Source organism: Myotis myotis, unplaced genomic scaffold, assembly GCF_014108235.1.
Source record: "Myotis myotis isolate mMyoMyo1 unplaced genomic scaffold, mMyoMyo1.p scaffold_m19_p_1, whole genome shotgun sequence".
NCBI classification, from domain to species: Eukaryota; Metazoa; Chordata; class Mammalia; order Chiroptera; family Vespertilionidae; genus Myotis; species Myotis myotis.
Window position 1 is genome coordinate 121884786 of NW_023416313.1, and position 19922 is coordinate 121904707.

The 19922-nt window shown below is 37.2% G+C and overlaps 1 protein-coding gene across 32 annotated transcripts in view; it reads left to right on the plus strand.

Annotated features, from left to right (window-relative positions):
* The window catches only part of PARD3 (par-3 family cell polarity regulator), an 814705-nt gene that overhangs the window by 521446 nt on the left and 273337 nt on the right, over window positions 1-19922 (plus strand). For 18 of the 32 annotated variants that reach the window (XM_036350442.1, XM_036350547.1, XM_036350458.1 and 15 more), the window contains 3 exons: window positions 2531-2682; window positions 3737-3781; window positions 9184-9411. In XM_036350442.1, coding sequence (XP_036206335.1) covers window positions 2531-2682; window positions 3737-3781; window positions 9184-9411 — 425 coding nt within the window. The remainder of the gene's footprint in view (window positions 1-2530; window positions 2683-3736; window positions 3782-9183; window positions 9412-19922) is intronic. The other 14 variants (XM_036350519.1, XM_036350530.1, XM_036350585.1 and 11 more) reach the window with 4 other exon arrangements.

Sequence of the window (19922 nt, forward strand, 5' to 3'; positions counted from 1 at the left end):
AGTACAGTTGACCCTTGAACATCATGGGTCCACTTAACATAGTTTTGGTGTTTTTTTTTCAATAAATACTGTACTGTTTTCCATCTGTGATCGGGAGTCTGCAGATACGGAGGGCTGACAATATGATTGCTGTACACCATTTTATATTGAGAAGTTGAGTATCCATGGATTTTTGGTACTTGTGGAGGGTCCTGGAACCAATCTTTATGAATACTGAGGGACAACTTAAGTTTTGGGGGATTCAAAAATTACATATGGATGTTTGACTGCTAGGTGGCGGGGGGAGGTGGGTTAGCTCCAGTAACCACAGTGTTGTTCAAATATCAGCTGCCTGTAAGCATCCTTGGATGTGAATGGGCACAGAAGGCTTTAAGATAAAAGAATTTATTCAAAGTTTTATAGGAAAATATATGTTAAAAATGGAAAGAGTTAGTTTAGAATGTAAACAAAATAACTTCATTAGGGCATATATATGATGGTGTTTTACAAAACAAAAACAAAAATACATTGTTATTGCCTTGGGCTCACCTCCCAGTCTCTGGGTATGTCCTTTTTCAGTACCTGGGCCAGGACTAGGGTGAGGCAAGGTAGTTGCCCAGGGTTCAGAATGTAAGGAGGCACTCACTCGCAGGTTCCAACCCTGAACTTGCATGGCCCTGAAATTGAGTGCTGCCTTAAATCCAGAGCCCTAGGCACTTACCTTGCCTCATTCTAGGGGCCTGCTTTGTATTTGGTGGAAAAGATTGAGAAAGAGTATTCCTTTGTGTGGTTTTTAAGGATCCTATTTCCATTATCATATTTTGTATTATCTTTATAATTTGAGAAAGTCTTTGTTGGGAAATAATAAGTTATTTTGTATAGGGTTTTGTAATTTACAAAGGGCTTTCACCCATGTCATTGAATTCTTTCATGGGCCTTGTGAGATGGATGAAGCAACTAGTATTCTCACATGTGGGCAATACATTTCAGTTCACTTAGCGTGATATCAGAGCATTTTCCTTGATGTCTTCCTTTTCATCGGTTTTGGTTTAGCTACTCTGTAAGAGCCAGTTATTTTATGCTCAGTAAGTTGTAACTTAATTTCTGATACATATCCAAACTAGATCACTATCCTTTTCCCAGTATGGAGGATAATTCTCAAAAAAGGCTCGTGAAGCTTGCTTCTGTCAGAAGCATAAGGAAGGTTGTTATAAACCCAGCTGACATAGTGGAAGTGACCCCCTCACATTCCAGTAGATTAGTTAACTGGGGAGGCACATTCTGCTACCTGGTCAGATAGGTAAAGTGGCACAGCACTGACATAGGAAAGCTATTTATTTTCTCGGTGTACCCAGAGGAAAATGATTTTCATTGTATGCACTGTGCTCAGAAAACCTGAGATGCTTTTTAAAGTCTTTACAAGTTTTTACAAATAGGGGTGATTTCCTATTATCCCTGCCACTTCCATTGGGAAAACACATCAAACTGTATCCTGTTCCAATGGTTTGCCATATACTTCATCATCTCTGCTTCAGTCACTGTGTTGGTATTACCATATCAAATATCATCTAGTCTAAGTCATGCTTTTCCTGGCTTCCTCATTCTCTCATCTATGCAGTCACAGCTTCTGCTATATACTTCTGGTTTGGTATTTTTCTTAGGAACTCAGAGATCAGAGATATTTTTCTTTCTTAAAAAATATATTTTTATTGATTTCAGAGAGGAAGGGAAAGAGGGAGAGAGAGATTGAAATATCAATGATGAGAGAGAATCACTGATCAGCTGCCTCCTGCATGCCCCACACTGGGGATCGAGCCTGCAAGCCAGGCATGTGCCCTGACTGCGAATCGAACCATGACCTCCTGGTTCATAGGTCAACGCTCAACCACTGAGCTACGCCGGCGAGGTGAGATGAGAGATCTTTTAATTTTTGTACCCAGAAGGATTCCTTAATCAGAATAGGTTCTAATAAAGATTGTTGAGTTGACCTTCTCAGTTTGATTAAGTATTGCAGAGAAACTACATCCTTATGAAACTACATGCCATAAGGTGCTTTTTTTTTCTTTTCTGTAACCCCAGATAAAGGATATATAAGAAGACCAGAATACATATATCTTTTTTAAAATGTCTGTTCATTTTCAATTTATATAGTTACTTGTTTGCTGCCAATATTTGTATTAATATATGAAAAGTTTCCTGAAATTTTCAATCATTTTAATGTCTAAAAGATATAAGGCTTATTTTTGATAATCACTTAAAAATAATAATGTGTTGTCAAGTAGAGTGAGGAAATGTCAGAGGGAAATAGAAGAGGAGAGAACTCACATGGAGAAAGAATTACTAAATGTAAATTAATGTTGTATTTTCCTATTACTATACAGCCACAGTTTTTTTTAAAAAAATGTATTATATTTGTGTAATTTAGTTTAAATATTTTTGAGGAATATACATATGTACACACTCATACACACAGGTATATATGAACTTTCCTAAATTGAATGTCTTCTATTTTTAGTAAATATGTTTATGTTTTTCTTTCTTTTTACACCAGCTCTTTGAGTCCAGATGTTGATCCAGTTCTTGCTTTTCAACGAGAAGGATTTGGACGCCAGAGTATGTCAGAAAAACGCACAAAGCAATTTTCAGATGCCAGTCAATTGGATATCGTTAAAACACGAAAATCAAAAAGCATGGATTTAGGTAGTGAGTACAGTCTCCATGAATCTTTATCTAAATAGATGCTTTCATATTAAAATTGATTGTCCCAAATACATGTTGTTTACTTGGAGCAATAGCGAAAATAAATGTGAAATGTGATAATTTGGCAAAAATTAATTTTTCTCTGAGTTTGAGATAAAAATATTTCTAATAAATGGCATGTTTATATAATGTGCAATATGTTAATATTTATGTTTTCTGATGAGAAAAGAAACAAACACATGTGCATATCATACATGAAAAGATATATGCATGTATCTTTATTTGAAGCAATGAAATGTTTTAACACTGGCTGTTTAAAACCAATTTCATTGAAATAATATTTGTTTGGTTTTGGCATTCTGAACTAAAAGAAAAAAGTTTTGGAGAAAGATCATTATCTCAATCCATGTCTAGAATTTGGGTACTTCATATTTTCCTTTTAATGCTATTCTTTAAGGTTTATTTAATAGAAACTCTCATGTGTTGATAAGAAAGGCATTTAATTGAATAATAATTTGAGAGACTATTGTAGAAAGTATTTGAAGCAAATGAGAGCAGGAAAATAACCATAGTTATTCAATCAAACACCAGTCAGGTAGTGTCCCTTTTTAAATTCTAATCTACCAAAACAAACAAACAAATAAAATAATCATGCCTGTAAACTGATTGAATGATTTTTAAACCCTTTGTTCATCAACTGTAACTTATTTATGCTATTCCTTGGTGGCTTTTTATACTTCAAGACTAAAAGCATTAATTTAAATTAATTAAATTTTACATGCATAAAAGAAAAATTTGTCAATACATTGCTTTGGCTAATTATGATATGCTAACATAAATAACATTACATGTCTGTGAAATGAAATGACTGGCATATTGCATGGAGACACTGCTTCCCCCCGCCCTTTTGATTATATATATTTGCTTGAGTTTTCATATTATTTGCATGAAATATTACCTAAGAATTATCACATAACTGAAAAGATCTGGGAATGGTTGAAGCATGTTGGGGTGTGGGACTAACTGGGCTAACCATTATACATTTACCTTTTAACAGTAGCTGACGAGACTAAACTCAGTACAGTGGATGACCAGAAAGCAGGTAAGAATGGACCATTAAACTGTTGCCATAGAAACTGTGGTCCAAGGAGCTTATCATAATTATAGAGCTGCCAATCATATTGTATATACACATAAATATTTCAGTCTTGCATGGATGTTTTCATTGTAGGAAATCAAATTATACAAGAAGAAAAAGTTTCTGTTAGGAGAAATTTATCAGTGTAGTACATCTAAATGGAAATGTAATTTAGTGCTTCAAAAATGCTTAAACAATCCAGATTTTTTAAATTTTATTTGTGTAAGAATCTTTTGTAACAATTTAAGAAAAATCAAAATCCTGAAGACATGATCTCTTGGGTAGATTCTTGTTTTTAAGTTATTTCTTTTGCCTAGATTAACATCCAAAGAAATACTTTCAAAGTGGTGACTTTTATTTGAAGGGTAATAATAGCACAAGTATAAATATTTGTCATCGAAGGACAATGTCTAATAATTGCTATCATTATTCACTCAGAAAACCTTTTTTTTCTAATGCAAGAATTAGCTCATAGTTACCTGACATTGAAATTAGACTGTATAATATATATTGCTCCTTATCTTAACTTTGTGAACCTGTTTAAAAGTTTTTGTGCTCTAGCCTATTTGGCTCAGTGGATAGAGCTTTGGCCTGCAGACCAAAGGGTCCCAGGTGTGATTCTGGTCACATGGTTGTAGGCTCCTCCCTGGCCCAGGCCCTGGTTATGGTGCATACAGGAAGCAACCAATCAATGTTTCTCTCTGTGTCTTTCCCTCTCTTCCACTCTCTCTAAAAATCAATGAAAAAATATCCTCAGGTGAGGATTAATCCTATATAATAAAGACGTAATAACATCCCCCAAGGGGTCCCAGATTGGAGAGGGTGCAGGCTAGGCTGAGAAACAACCCCCCCCCCCCCCACACACAAGTGCATGAATTTCGTGCACCGGGCCTCTAGTAAATAAATAAATAAAATAATAAAAGTTTTTGTTGTTGTTTTGTTTTGTTAACTATTTAGGATAACTTCAAAATGCTTTCTAAATTATTCCATAGAAACAGTTGTTTATATTGAACTGGGATTTTGCATTATAGTATATTTTACTTTTTATGTTATTTTATGAAAATAATAAAAGGAAAGTTTTTATTTACAATTAAAGTGCTTTGTACAATTGAGAATAGTGTTTTAATTATTCTAGGTCCAGTATGATGTAGCAGTTATACCACTTACTACTAATTAGGTTCAATTCACCTTTTTAACCTATAGTAGTAATTGGTTTGAAAATGTGTATCCCACATATATATGTAAAGATGATTGTGAATTGGAGTTTTCACAATCTGTAGAGGAAAAGGTAGATTGTAAAAATTATATCCAATAAATCATGGATTCACTGTAGTGCAAAGCAATTGACTATAGCCTCAGCTGTTAGTAAGTAGTTTTTTTCTTTTATTAAACAAAATTCATTTAAATTTTGAACTAAGGTGAAAGAAAATCATTTTTGATAGTTTCCATATGTAAAATAATTATTAGTTTTTGGACATATTATTTTACAGTACTTTTAGGAAGTAACTTCTGTCCAAATTAATGTTCATAAAAACCAAAATGAAAAAATTCAATAAAGACCATGAATTTTTACATTATGACAATTAGGTAAAGTAAAGGAAAATACTTAATTTAAACAGCTCACTATTACTAAAAAAGAATAGAACAATTCATTGTGATTAAAATATAATGATATTCAGATTTTAACTGGAAACATTATAACTTTCATGGTGAGAAGGGAAATTTTATCACCTTAATTGAATCATGTTTATAGTGTTTTAACATCCTAGATATAAAGAGCTTTTTTTCTCTTTATTTACTACTAGAGGCCCGGAGCACAAAAATTTGTGCACTCGGAGGGGGGGCGGGTAGCAAGTCCCTCAGCCCAGCCTGCGCCCATTCACAGTCCAAGACCCTTTGGGGGATGTCCACCTGTCAACTTAGGCCCACTCCCCAGGGGATCAGGCCTAAGCTTGCAGTCAGACATCCTTCTAGCCGCCAGGGAGCCCTCAGGAGATGTCCGACTAAAGACTTAGGCCCCCAAGGGATCAGGTCTAAACCGCTAGTTGGACATTCTTAGTGCTGGATGGAGGTGGGAGAGGCTCCTGCCACCACCATTGCGCTGACCAGCCATGAGCTAGCTTCTGGCTAAGTGGCACTCCCCATATGGAAGTGCATTGACGACCAGGGGGCAGCTCCTGCATTGAGTGTCTGCCCCCTGGTGACCAGTGGGCATCATAGCAACCGGTCATTCTGCCGTTCAGCCAATGTGCATATTAGCCTTTTATTATTATTATATAGGATGTGCAGTCCATCCTACAAATTAAATTGGAAAAACTTGGGCTGGGGCAAAAAATAAATTATTATATAGACAACAAATTTTCAGTTATTTTTCTCATTTCACTTCACTTGAATTTTTAAGATTATCATGATTTTATAGTTTAGTCCAGAGTTTTTTGGTAGAGTCATAGTGACATTTTTAGCATAGATTGTCTGTCTAGCCATAAGCCTTTTATAATGAAAACTGAATTCCATTTCTCTTTGCCCTTGCAAAAGACATTCTCTACTTGTTCTTCAGAGGGGTAGGAACAGAAAACGAGACCTAGGGAAAACAGTGTGATTGTTATTTTCATTTAATTCATGGAATTACGGGTTTTGTGATATTTGGGAGGTAAATTTACTTTCTGAAAGAAAAGAGAGGACAGGAATTAGAAGATAATTGGGTTGCTAACAGTTTAATCCTTGAATAGAAAAAATAAAGTATCCTAACGGACTAAAAGATTTATATAAGGAGCTTTAAATATTATTTAAAAATGAAAAGATAATTGATTTTTTTGTGTTTTGTAAATACCACTAATTCTTTGCCCAAACAAATTTTCAATTTTCCTTACTAGTAAATGTGGAATTTTTAATATTAGGGATCTCACTAACCCTCATCCAGGAATTTAAACACATTAGTTAACTAAACCTTTGTTAAAGTTTCTTTGACAAATATAATACTTAGGTGAATAATAACAATTTTACAGATCAAGAATCAGCAAGCTCTTTCTGTAAAAGACCAGATAGTAAATATTTACATAGGCCTTTATAGCAGTTACTTAATTCTGATGTAACGAAAAGCAGCTATAAAATATATGTAAACAAACAGGCAAGGCTTGTTTCAAAATTTTTTTCCAGATTTGGCCCAGATCTACTGATCCCTGATATAGATTCACAAATTATAGATGCTTTGTTTTTATAATATTTTATTGTGAAAATTTTTAACCATATATTAATATAGAGACAGTAGTTCATTGATCTGTCATATATCCCATCCACACCATTGATAATTATCAACATTTTGTTAAAATGTTATTCTACAGTATAACCTCTGATTTACACTTACAAAATATCTATTGCTTGTTTAGTTATACTTTGTTTTGCTTCCCAGATTTGCCTGCGTTTATGTATTTTTAAAATTTATTTTTTGTTAACTATCACCCAAGGATATTTCTTCCAAGTTTTTATTTTTTATTTATTTTATTTTTTAAATTTATCTTTATTATTGAAAGTATTACAGATGTCCCCTTTGTTTTCTTTTCCCATTGACCCTCTCAACCCCACACCAGCCCCTCCTAGGCCTTCACTACACAATTGTCTGTGTCCATGGGCTATGCATACATGCATATTAAGTTCCCCAGTTAATCTCTCCCCCTACCCACACCTTCCCTCTGAAGTTCTTGTCTGTTCTATGCTTGTATGTCGCTGGATCTATAAATGTTCACCAGTTTATTTTGTGCATTTTTTGAAACCAAGAAATCACCAAATATTTGCTTTATTCATTTTGGTTCCTTGATTTCTTAATTTTTTGTTCAGTTACTTGGAACAAAATTTGTTTCCATCCTGTGACATAGCTTTTATGGGTATTTAGAACACAAACTTGTCAAAAGTTATACTAATGTTATCGAGAGAAAAAGTATTATTGATCATTCTGGAAAGAAATAGTTTATGTGAATTTTTGTCATAAAATAATCTATATATATGCAAACCTACATTGAGAAAGTTAAATAAATCATCTTTTTCTTCCCAAGCACAATAATTATGGGATAATATTTCTTCATTGGAATCGTCTGCCTGTCTTTCTGCCTGTTACATTTTTAACATATTTAAACTTAAAATTGCCATCTCATTGTGAAAATTAGGTGAATATGTAATGTAAATGAATCTTACAAAGATTATTCTTGTTTTGACTCTCTGAATTCAATTTTTACTCAGCTTTACACTCTGAGCCATAAAAAACCTATGTCATCATCATATGTCTTTTAGTAATACCTTACCAAAGCTACTCCTGAATTTTTAATCAATCTAGGAGCTGATGACCCATGTAGAGACAAACTAGTCTCTCCTACCTGCCCATTTGTTTGCATGAGTCTTTCTAATCATGTACGTGAAGAACTAATTCTGTAACTTGGATTTCCGAGGTGGTAGTACAAAGCAGGTACTTCAGTAATCTAGAGCCTAAATTTATCTACTTTTAAACCCCAGGTTAGGCAGTGATGGATGACACTTGCTTACCTACTTAAAGAAATCTGTGTTGATTGCCTTCTAAAGCATGGTACTCTTGGTGTTATCTCAGGCCTTTCTGCCCTCGATCTCAAGAAATAGGGGCAAATTATGAATTCTCTGAGTTCTTCCCTCCATCTTACTGAAAAGTTTTTTGTTAATTGGTTAGCACTTATTTCTCAAGGAGATATTATTTCCAGGCCTGGAAGTCTTAACTCCTCATGTCAGCTCTTCAGTCTCTCCTTTGTTACCTCTATCTAGGGCGAGCCCTTACGTAATTTGTTTCTGTTCAAGTCTTGTATTGATTCTTTCCATGGAATGTTAATACTGCCCAGAACGAGGTTTCAGCCTGGTGTCAGGGTGCCCTAATGGTATCGGTGACATGTAGTCTTTTGTGCTCTCTTTAAGTTGTGAACATGCACTATACTTGATGGAGCTCATTGATATGAAAGTATAACTTCTGTTAAAAATTCGAAATATATTTCCAAATTTTGAACTATCAAAAACTAATTTCAATGAAGTTAAAAAGAGTACTCTTGGTTGCTTACCTTAGCCTTCTCATTATTTGTGCTCTACTAGTGAGCCTTTGGGTTATTCTGGTTCTTTTAGATTATTTACATAACTAGGAGCAGATGAATTGACAACAATTTCACTTGGGCTAAAAATGGAAATTAATAACTTAAAGCTTAAAGTTTTACCTCATGAAAATAAAGAAAATAGACAAAATTTAATATCTATTTGGGAAAAATAAAAATGACTTAATTTTTTCCTTAATTTATAAATGTTCAGGAATATAAATTCCACCACTAATTCTAATTAACATTTTATTTTTGTAACCCTCCAAGGTTCCCCCAGCAGAGATGTGGGGCCTTCCCTAGGTCTGAAGAAGTCAAGCTCATTAGAAAGTCTTCAGACAGCAGTGGCTGAGGTGACTTTGAATGGGGATATTCCTTTCCATCGCCCACGACCTCGGATAATCAGAGGAAGGGGGTGCAATGAGAGCTTCAGAGCTGCCATTGACAAGTCTTATGATAAACCCACAGTGGATGATGATGATGAAGGCATGGAGACATGTAAGTTTATAATGTAAGAAAGAAAAGCAGTTGCAAATAGCTCGATAAAGCAGCAGTTTTTTAAAGTGTACCTCAGGGAACCCTGGGGTTCACAGTACCCTTCACAGGGAGGTCTAAACTACTTTCATAATAAGAAGTTATTTATCTTTTTATTCTTATTCTCTCACAAGTATACAGTGGGGTTTTCTAGAGGCAACATGTCATGTGACATTGTGGTAGAATGAATGCACATCAGATAGAAAAATCTGTCTTTTCAGCCAGGTTTTAATGAGATTTGCTAAAATATAAAACAGTGCCATTGTTCTCACTATTATTTTTGGAAAAAGAGGTATTTTTTGTAAAAATATAATTTCTGTTAACATGAAATTTTATTTTTATAAAGTAATTAATATTTTTAAGCTTTCTGTTTTAATACAGTCAATATTGATAATACATAATATTTTTATTTTGAGTTCTTAATAAATTTTAGGATCATAAAGGTATATTGAGACCAAAATGTTTGAAAACCACTGCAACACAGTATATGTATAATGTGATGTCTTCAATGACTATATTAATAATCTATGATTTTAAAAACATTTTTGTTTTGTTTTTATGAATTTCTCATGCTTTCCTTGAACTAAACTAACAAGATATTTTTGTGAGTGTGTATTTCCAAATCGCAAAATAGTTTAAGCCAAGACAATTAAAAGTCAAAGGTTAATATGAATGAGCAATATGTTTTCCATCATATATTGAGAAAAAAATTAACATTTATAAACATGTACAATCGTATGCCTCAGGGAGTTATCAAACATTTATGGTATAAATATAACCATTCAATTTAAAAGTTAGGGAAGAACTCTACTAGTTTACTTAGAAGAAAAAGGGCTTAGGAGTTTTAATAGTAAAAACTGTTGATTAGCTTATATTGTTCATAACTACTAATTTACATTGTAAGAAAAGTTGGAGACACCACATCTTGAAGATAAAGCAAAGACCAGAGATAATTAAAGTGGATTGCAAACTACTTACAATTTAATGTTTGGATGGAATTCGTTCTCATACATATATAAGGAAAATTGTGGCGAGGAGGAAGAGTTTTTTGTTTTGTTTTTTAATTTAAATTCTTTATTGTTTAAAGTATTACATGAGTCTCCTTTTTCCCCCATTGACCTCTCCCCGCCACTCCCACCTATAAGCACAAGCCCTCACACCCCCTACTGTCTGTGTCCATTGGTTTTGCTCATATGCATGCATGTAAGTACTTTGGTTGATCTCTCACCCCCTTATCCCCCAGCCTTCCCTCAGGTTGGACAATCTGTTCGATGCTTCTGTGTCTCTGGTTCTATTTTTTTTCATCAGTTTATATTGTTCATTATATTCCACAAACGAGTGAGATCGTGTGATATTTATCTTTCTCTGACTGGCTTATTTCACTTAGCATAATACTCTCCAGTTCCATCCATGCTGTTGCAAATGATAAGAATTCCTTCTTTTTTACAGCAGTGTAGTATTCCATTATGTAGGTGTACCACAGTTTTTTAATCCATTCATCTGTTGATGGGCACTTAGGCTGTTTCCAAATCTTAGCTGTTGTAAATTGTGCTGCTTGAACATAGGGGTTTGCATATATCCTTTCTGATTGGTGTTTCTGGTTTCTTGGGATATATTCCTAGAAGTGGAATCACTGGGCAAAATGGGAGTTCCATTTTTAATTTTTTGAGGAACCTCCATACTGTTTTCCACAGTGGCTGCACCAGTCTGCATTCCCACCAGCAGTGCACAAGAGTTTCGTTTTCTCTGCATCCTCTCCAGCACTTGTCGTTTGTTGATTTGTTGATGATAGCCATTCTGACAGGTGTGAGATGGTACCTCATTGTTTTGATTTGCATCTCTCGGATGATCAGTGACTTTGAACATGTTTTCATATGTCTCTTCACTTTCTGTATGTCTTCTTTCAAAAAGTATCTATTTAGGTCCATTGCCCATTTTTTGATTGGGTTGTTTATCTTCCTTTTGTTAAGTTGTATGAATTCACTATAAATTTTGGAGATTAAACCCTTATCGAAGATAACATTGGCAAATATGTTCTCCCATGCAGTGGGTCTTCTTGTTGTTTTGTTGATGGTTTCTTTTGCTGTGCAGAGCTTTTTATTTTGATGTAGTCCCATTTGTTTAGTTTCTCCTTTGTTTCCATTGCCCTAGGAGCTGTATCAGTAAAAATATTGCTACAACATATGTCTACTATTTTGCGGCCGGTGGAGTCTTCCAAGATTTTTATGGTTTCCCTTCTTACATTTAAGTCCTTTATCCATTTTGAGTTTATTTTTGTGTATGGTGTAAGTTGGTGGTCTAGTTTCTTTTCTTTTCTTTCTTTCTTTTTTTTTTTTTGCAAGTATCTGTCCAATTTTCTCAACACCATTTATTAAAGAGGCTGTCTTGACTCCATTGTATGCTATTGCCTTCTTTGTCAAATATTAATTGAGCATAATGGCTTAGGTTGGGTTCTGGGTTCTCTGTTCTGTTCCACTGGTCTGTATGTCTGTTCTTGTGCCAGTACCAGGCAGTTTTGAGAACAGTCCCTTTGTAATATAGCTTGATATCTGGTATTATGATCCCTCCAACTTTGTTCTTCTTTCTCAGTATTGCTGCAGCTATTTGGGGTCTTTTTTTACTCCAGATGAATTTTTGGAGAGTTTGTTCTGGGTCTTTGAAATATGCCGTTGGTATTTTAATGGAGATTGCATGGAATCTATAGATTGCTTGGGGTAATATAGACATTTTAATGATGTTGATTCTACCAATCCATGAACACGGTATGTTCTTCCATTTGTTTATGTCTTCCTCTATCTCTTTTTATTTTTATTTATTCATTTTTATTTTATTGCTTAAAGTATTACAAAGGGTATTACATATGTGTCCATTTTCCCCCCCGCCCTAGACAGTCCCCTAGCCTCCCCTACCCCCCAGTGTCTTATGTCCATTGGTTATACTTACATGCATGCATACAAGTCCTTTGGTTGATCTCTTACCCCCCTACCTCCTGCCCCCCAACCCTCCCCGGCCTTCCTGCTGCAGTTTGACAATCTGTTTGAGGCAGCTCTGCCTCTGTATCTATTATTGTTCAGAAGTTTATAATGGTCTCTATTATCCATGAATGAGTGAGATCATGTGGTATTTTTCCTTCATTGACTGGCTTATTTCACTTAGCATAATGCACTCCAGTTCCATCCATGACGTTGCAAATGGTAAGAGTTCCTTCCTTTTTAGAGCAGCATAGTATTCCATCGTGTAGATGTACCACAGTTTTCTAATCCATTCATCTACTGATGGGCACTTAGGCTGTTTCCAGATCTTAGCTATGGTGAATTGTGCTGCTATGAACATAGAGGTACATATATCCTTTCTGATTGGTGTTTCTGGTTTCTTGGGATATATTCCTAGAAGTGGGATCACAGGGTCAAATGGGAGTTCCATTTTCAGTTTTTTGAGGAAACTCCACACTGTCTTCCATAGTGGCTGCACCAGTCTGCACTCCCACCAGCTGTGCACAAGTGATCCTTTTTCTCCACATCCTCTCCAGCACTTGTCGTTTGTTGATTTGTTGATGATAGCCAGTCTGACAGGTGTGAGATGGTACCTCATTGTTGTTTTGATTTGCATCTCTCGGATGATTAGTGACTTTGAGCATGTTTTCATATGTCTCTTGGCTTTCTGAATGTCCTCTTTTGAAAGGTGTCTATTTAGGTCCTTCCTCTATCTCTTTTTAAAGTGTCCTGTATTTTCTGAGTACAGGTCCTTTACCTCCTTGGTTAAGTTTATTCCTAGGTATCTTAATTTTTTGTTGTAATTGTAAATGGGATTGTTTTTTTAGTTTCTCTTTCTGTGAGTTCATTATCGTTGTATAAAAAAGCCATAGATTTCTGGGTGTTCCTGCTACATTTCCGAATTCATTTATTAAGTCTAGTAGTTTTTTGATAGAGTCTTTATGGTTTTCGATGTACAATATCATGCCATCGGCGAATAATGACAATCTTACTTCTTCATTTCCAATTTGGATGCCTTTTATTTCTTCTTCTTTCTGATCGTTATGGCTAGGGATTCTAGTACAATGTCAAACAGGAGTGGTGAAAGAGGGCATCCCTGTCTTGTTACTGTTCTTAGGAGAAATATTTTTAGTTTTTGCCCATTGAGTATGATGTTGGCTGTAGGTTTGTCATATAAGGCTTTTATTATGTTGAGGTATGATCCTTCTCTTCCCACTTTGCTGAGAGTTTTTATCAGAATAGGTTGTTGGATTTTGTCAAATGCTTTTTCTGCATCAATTGATATGATTATGTGATTTTTGTCTTTCAGTTGTTTATGTGATGTATCACATTTATTGATTTGCGGATATTGTACCAGCCTTGCATCCCTGGTATAAATCCCACTTGGTCATGGTGTATGATCTTTCTAATGCAATTCTGGATCCTGTTTGCTAGAATTTTGTTGAGGATCTTGGCATCTATGTTCATCAGGGATATTGACCTGTAATTCTCTTTCTTTGTAATGTCTTTATCTAGTTTTGGGGTTAGGGTAATGCTGGCGTCATAGAAAGAGCTTGGAATTGTGCCTTCTTTTTTTTTTTTTAATTAAATCTTTATTGTTCAGATTATTACATTTGTTCCTCTTTTTTCCCCCCATAACTCCCCTCCTCCCAGTTCCCGCCCCACCCTCCGCCCTCACTCCCCACCCACTGTCCTCATCCATAGGTGCACGATTTTTGTCCAGTCTCTTCCCACACCCCCCACACCGCTTTCCCCCCCATGAATAGTCAGTCCATTCCCTTTCTATGTCCCTGATTCTATTATGATCACCAGGTTATTTATTCACTTGATTCTTAGATTCACTTGTTGATAGATGCATGTTTGTTGTTCATAATTTGTATCTTTACCTACTTCTTCCTCTTCTTAAAGGATACCTTTCAGCATTTCATATAATCCTGGTTTGGTGGTGATGAACTCCTTTAGCTTTTCCTTATCTGTGAAGCTCTTTATCTGACCTTCAGTTCTGAATGATAGTTTTGCTGGATAAAGTAATCTTGGTTTTAGGTTCTTGGTGTTCATCACTTTGAATATTTCTTGCCATTACCTTCTGGCCTGCAAAGTTTCTGTTGAGAAATCAGCTGACAGTCGTATGGGTTTTCCCTTGTAGGTAACTGACTTTCTTTCCCTTGCTGCTTTTAAGATTCTCTCTTTGTCTTTTGCTCTTGGCATTTTAATTATGATGTGCCTTGGTGTGATCCTCTTTGGATTCCTTTTGTTTGGGGTTCTCTGCGCTTCCTGGACCTGTAAGTCTATTTCTCTCACCAGGTGGGAGAAGTTTTCTGTCATTATTTCTTCAAATAGGTTTTCAATATCTTGCTCTCTCTCATCTTCTGGCACCCCTATAATTCTGATGTTGGTACGCTTGAAGCTGTCCCAGAGGCTCCTTACACTATCTTCGTATTTTCGGATTCTTTTTTCATTTTGCTTTTCCAGTTGGGTGTTTTTTGCTTCTTCGCATTTCAAATCTTTGCCTTGATTCTTGTGCTCCTCTGGTCTGCTGTTGGGAGTCTGTATAGTATTCGTTATTTGAGTCCGTGTATGCTTAATTTCTAGTTGGTTCTTTATCACAACATCGAGGGTCTCATTAGATTTCTTGAGGATCTCACTACATTTATCGGTGGCTTCTAGACAGTTCTTGAGAGACCTTAAAAGTGTGGTTCTGAACTCTATATCCTCCATGGACAATTTTGTCCTGTTTCTTTGTCTCCGCATTTTTTATGCTTTCTTGGTGCACCCCCTAGTGGTCTTTGTGCGCAGTCTTGTTGTAGTTGAGCCTTGATTGTTGTCGGCAATAGTGGGGGTGATTTGACCTCCAGGCTAACTGGCTATGAGAGTCCGCTGTGTCTGCAGTGGGAGAGCTTCTGTGCTGGATCTCTAGGGCGGTGCTAATCTAGCATTTGCCTGAGGCTATTTGGCAAGTGGCTCTGCGCAGGGCTTGGGTGGGGCCGGTTCCTGGGGATCTACAGGGCGGGAGGAGCAAGCAGTTATGGCTGCTCTCAGTTCCGTCCCTAGGGGCTCTGCCTCGCAGAGTCCCAGCAACCGCTGCAAACCTCGGAGAGAAAGCTGCCTTCGATTTCCGACCGAAGCCAGACAGTCCCGCCTCTCCCGTTTCAGTCTGGGTCCCTAGAGACTCGCCCGGATCTGGAGCTCAGAGTCTGAAACTCCCTCCTGATTGAAAACAACAACCGCCCTCCACCGCCAGCCCGCTCCGCACGCGCACTCCGCACCTGAGTATTTCACTTCAGCACTGCGCCTCCTCTGAGTCTGGGTATGATATTCTCTTTCCTCCTAGTTGTAGAATTTCCACTCAGCCAGCCTTCCTGTGGTTCTGGATGATGTCCGTTCCGTCTTTAGTTGTTTTTTGAAGTGGTTGTTCGAGGCAGCAATCTCCGGCGTTAACCTATGCCGCCATCTTGGTTTTTCTCCCTGTGCCTTCTTCTTGAATATTTTGGAATAGATGGAGAAGGATAGGTTTTAGTTCTTCTTTGAATGTATGGTAAAACACCCCTGTGAAGCCATCCAGTCCAGGACTTTTGTGATTACTGTTTCAGTTTCATCCGTGGTTATCAGCCTATTCATGTTTTTTTATTCTTTCAGATTGAGTTTTGAAAGGTTGTATTTTTCTAGGAATATGTCCATTTCTTTGAGGTTGTCCAGTTTGTTGGAATTGAGATGTTTGTAGTATTTTTTTACAATCCTTTGAATGTCTGTGGGGTCAGTTGTTACTTCACCTCTTTCATTTCTGATTTTGTTTATTTGGGTCCTCTCTCTTTGCTTCTTGGTGAGTCTGGCTAGAGGTTCATCACCCTTCTTTATCCTTTCAATGTACCAGCTCTTGGTTTCACTGATCTTTTGTGTGTGTGTGTGTTTTTTTTTTATCTCTATGTCATTTATTTCTCCTCTGATCTTTATTATTTCCTTCCTTCTGGTTACTCTGGGCTTTTCTTGTTGCTTTCTTACTAATTCTTTAAGTTGCAAGGTAAAATAATTTATTACCATTTTTTCTTCTTCTTCCTTTTTGTTTTTACAGGTAGGCCTGTAGAGCTATGAACTTCCCTCTCAGGACTGCTTTCATTGTATCCATAGATTTTGGGTTGTTGTGTTTTCATTCTCATTTGTTTCCAAGACGGTTTTTTATTTCTTCTTGCTCTCTTTTGTAGCCCAATCATTGTTTAATAGCATGCTATTTAGCCTCCAAGTGTTTGATTTTTTTTTCATTGTTTTTATTATACTTGATTTCTAATTTTATGCCATTGTGACCTGAGAAGATGCTTGGTATGATTTCTGTCTTCTTGAATTTAAAGAGAATTTGTCTGTGTCCTAATATGTGGTCTATCTTGAAAATGTCCCATGTGTACTGGAGAAGAAGGTATATTCTGTAGCTTTGTGGTGAAATGTTCTGAAGATGTCAATTAAGTCCTTCTGATCTAGTGAATCATTTAAGATTGCTGTTTCTTTGCTGATTTTTTGTTTAGAGGATTTATCCAGTGGTGCCAATGGGGTATTAAAGTCCCCTACTATGACTGTATTGCTGTCGATCTCTCCCTTGATATCTTCCAGAAGTTTTTTTTATGTATTTGGGTGCTCCTGCTTTGAGTGCATATATGTTTAAGAGAGTCATATCCTCTTATTGAATTGCTACCTTTAGTATAATGAAGTGGCCTTCCTTATCTCTTGTTATGACCTTTACTTTGAGGTCTATTTTGTCAGATATAAATATTGCTATCCCAACTTTTTCTCATTATCATTTGACTAAAAAATTTTTTTCCATCCCTTCACTATCAGTCTGTGTGAATCCTTTGTTCTGAGGTGGGTCTCTTGTAGACTGCAAATATCTGGGTCATGCTTTCTTATCCATTCAGCTACCCTATGTCTTTTGATTGGGGCATTTAATCCATTTACGTTTAATGTTATTATTGATAAGTACTTGTCACCATTTTAATTCTTTATGCTTATATTCCTTCTTGCCTTTTTATTTCTTGTTTTTACAGCAGTCCCTTTGGCATTTCTTGCATTGCTGGCTTAGTGGTAATAATCTCTTTTAAAAAACCCCAACATGTTTTGTCCTAGCTGGTTTGGTTCAGTGGATAGAGCATCAGCCTGCAGACTGAAGGGTCTCGGGTTCGCTGCCAGTCAAGGACACATTCCCGGGTTTTGGCTCCATCCCCAGTGGGGGTTGTGCAGGAGGCAGCTGATTGGTAATTCGCTCTCATCATTGATGTTTCTCTCTTTCTTTCCCCCACCTTTCCTCTCTGAAATCATTAAAAAAATATCAAACAAACAAAAAAACACATTTTTATTGATTTTAGAGAGAGAAGGAGGGAGAGGGAGATAGAAATATCAATGCGGAGGAAACATTGATTGCTTGCCTCCTGTATGCCCACTACTGGGGATCAAGCCTGCAACCCAGGCACATGCCCTCACCTGAAATCCAACCGACAGCCTCTTGGTGCATGGGTCAGTTCTCAATCAACTGAGCCACACTGACTGGACAAGAAAGAAGAGTTTTGAATAAAAATCACATTCTTGATTTTGAAGATGGTGGCACAGGTAAACAAATGCCTGTACTCGCTACCTCCCACAACCACATCAAAATTACAACTAAAATACAGACCAATCATCATTCAGAACCACTGGAAAGCTGGCTGAATGGAAGTGCTACAACTAGAGAAGTAAAGAAGAAAGCACACTGAGACTGGTAGGAGGTATGGAGGCACAGAACGGGCTGGTCCAGCACTCATGCGTGCTGCTTTTTTAATCAGGATGGATATCATCTATGCGGAGGGTGCCCTGAGGAGCAAGGGGTCTCAGCCTCACACCAGACCCCTGGCCCAGTCCCAGAGCTGGGAAGAGAAGTCCCTATGGGCAGTAAGAACTATGGGCTATAAAAACCAGTGTGGATTGGGGACACAGAGACTTCTGGAGACCTAGCTGTTCCTTTTAAATGGCCAGCACCACAAACTGAACTTACAAGATCCTGTTTCCTCTGAGCTCCAGAACCAGGGCAAGGCTCTTGGGAACACAGACACATATAAGCAGGAACTAGATTGTGTAATGTTGAGGCAGGAATTCAGTGGGGCAGCTTTCTCCCTGATGGAGGTGTTTGCAGGGATCATTGTTCCTATGCTGGGACCCCATGGTCGCAGGGCTGACGGGCAGCCTTTTCTGTTTGCTCCACCCTGGTGATTCCCTAAGAATTTACCTCATCCAGTTTACAACTCCACCCATGCTGTGTGCAGCGGCTTTTGCATATGAATGGCCTGTCCTTGCCAAGGCTAAAATCTCTCAAGCAAGCTGCATCTGGGTCAGGGAGCCTCAAACCTATCAATAAAACGCCCAAGACCCGACACCAGCACCAGCCTGCCTTGCTTCATAGCTGGGCCTCATCTGGGCACTTTCAAACACAATACAAAGAGGAGGAATCTGCAGATCTCTCTGTAGCTCCTGCCGGGTAGCCCCAGGCAGTTGCTGGCTTTGCACCTCCCTGGACACCCTAGTGGTCAGTGTCAGACCATACCAGATTACAATTCTACACATCCATAAGTGACACACTCAAGGGACAGACTCTGTGAGCACTAAAGCCCCACTGAAGCAAGTTGTGCTCCATAGGGGTGTTTCCTGCACAGCTGTTTTCCCACTGTAGTCACAACTGGTCCCCACAGCCAATTGGCCTGGAGGTCAGTTCCTCCCAGTGTCACCAAGAGCAATCTAATCTCAACTACAACAAGACTGTGCACACAGCCACAGAGGGGTATACCTAGATCTTCCAGCTCAGGTGACTAGGGAGGCTGAGCCACTGGGCCCTATAGAACACCTAAACAAGGCCACTCTACCAACTCAAGGAGACATAGCAGCTCTACCCAGGGAAGCAATCAAAATGCAGAGACAAACATGTCACAAATAAAAGAAAAGGAAGAAAGAAAACTACTGGATATAGAGTTCAAAACCACGATTAGAAGGTTAATCAAGAATCTTCTACAAACCTTCAAAAAAATGGAAAAGGACCATTCAGAAATTAAGAATACACTGACTAAAATAAAGAATAATATACAGAGATTCAACAGTAGAGTAGAGGATTCTGAGAATCAAATTAATAATTTGAAATATAAAGAAGCAAAAAACACCCAACCAGAAGAACAAAAAGAAAAAAGAATCCTAAAATATGAAGATAGTGTAAGGAGCCTTTGAGACAACTTCGAGTGTACCGCCATTTGCATTATGGGGATGCCAGAAGAAGAGAGAGAGCAAGATATTGAAAACCTATTTTGAAGAAATAATGACAGAAAACTTCCTCTACCTTGTGAAAGAATAAACTTACAAGTCCAGGAAGCACAGAGAGTCCCAAACAAGAGGAACTCAAAGAAGACCACACAAAGACACATCATAATTAAAATGCCCAGGGCTAAAAACAAAGAGAGAATATTAAAAGTAGCAAGAAAAAGC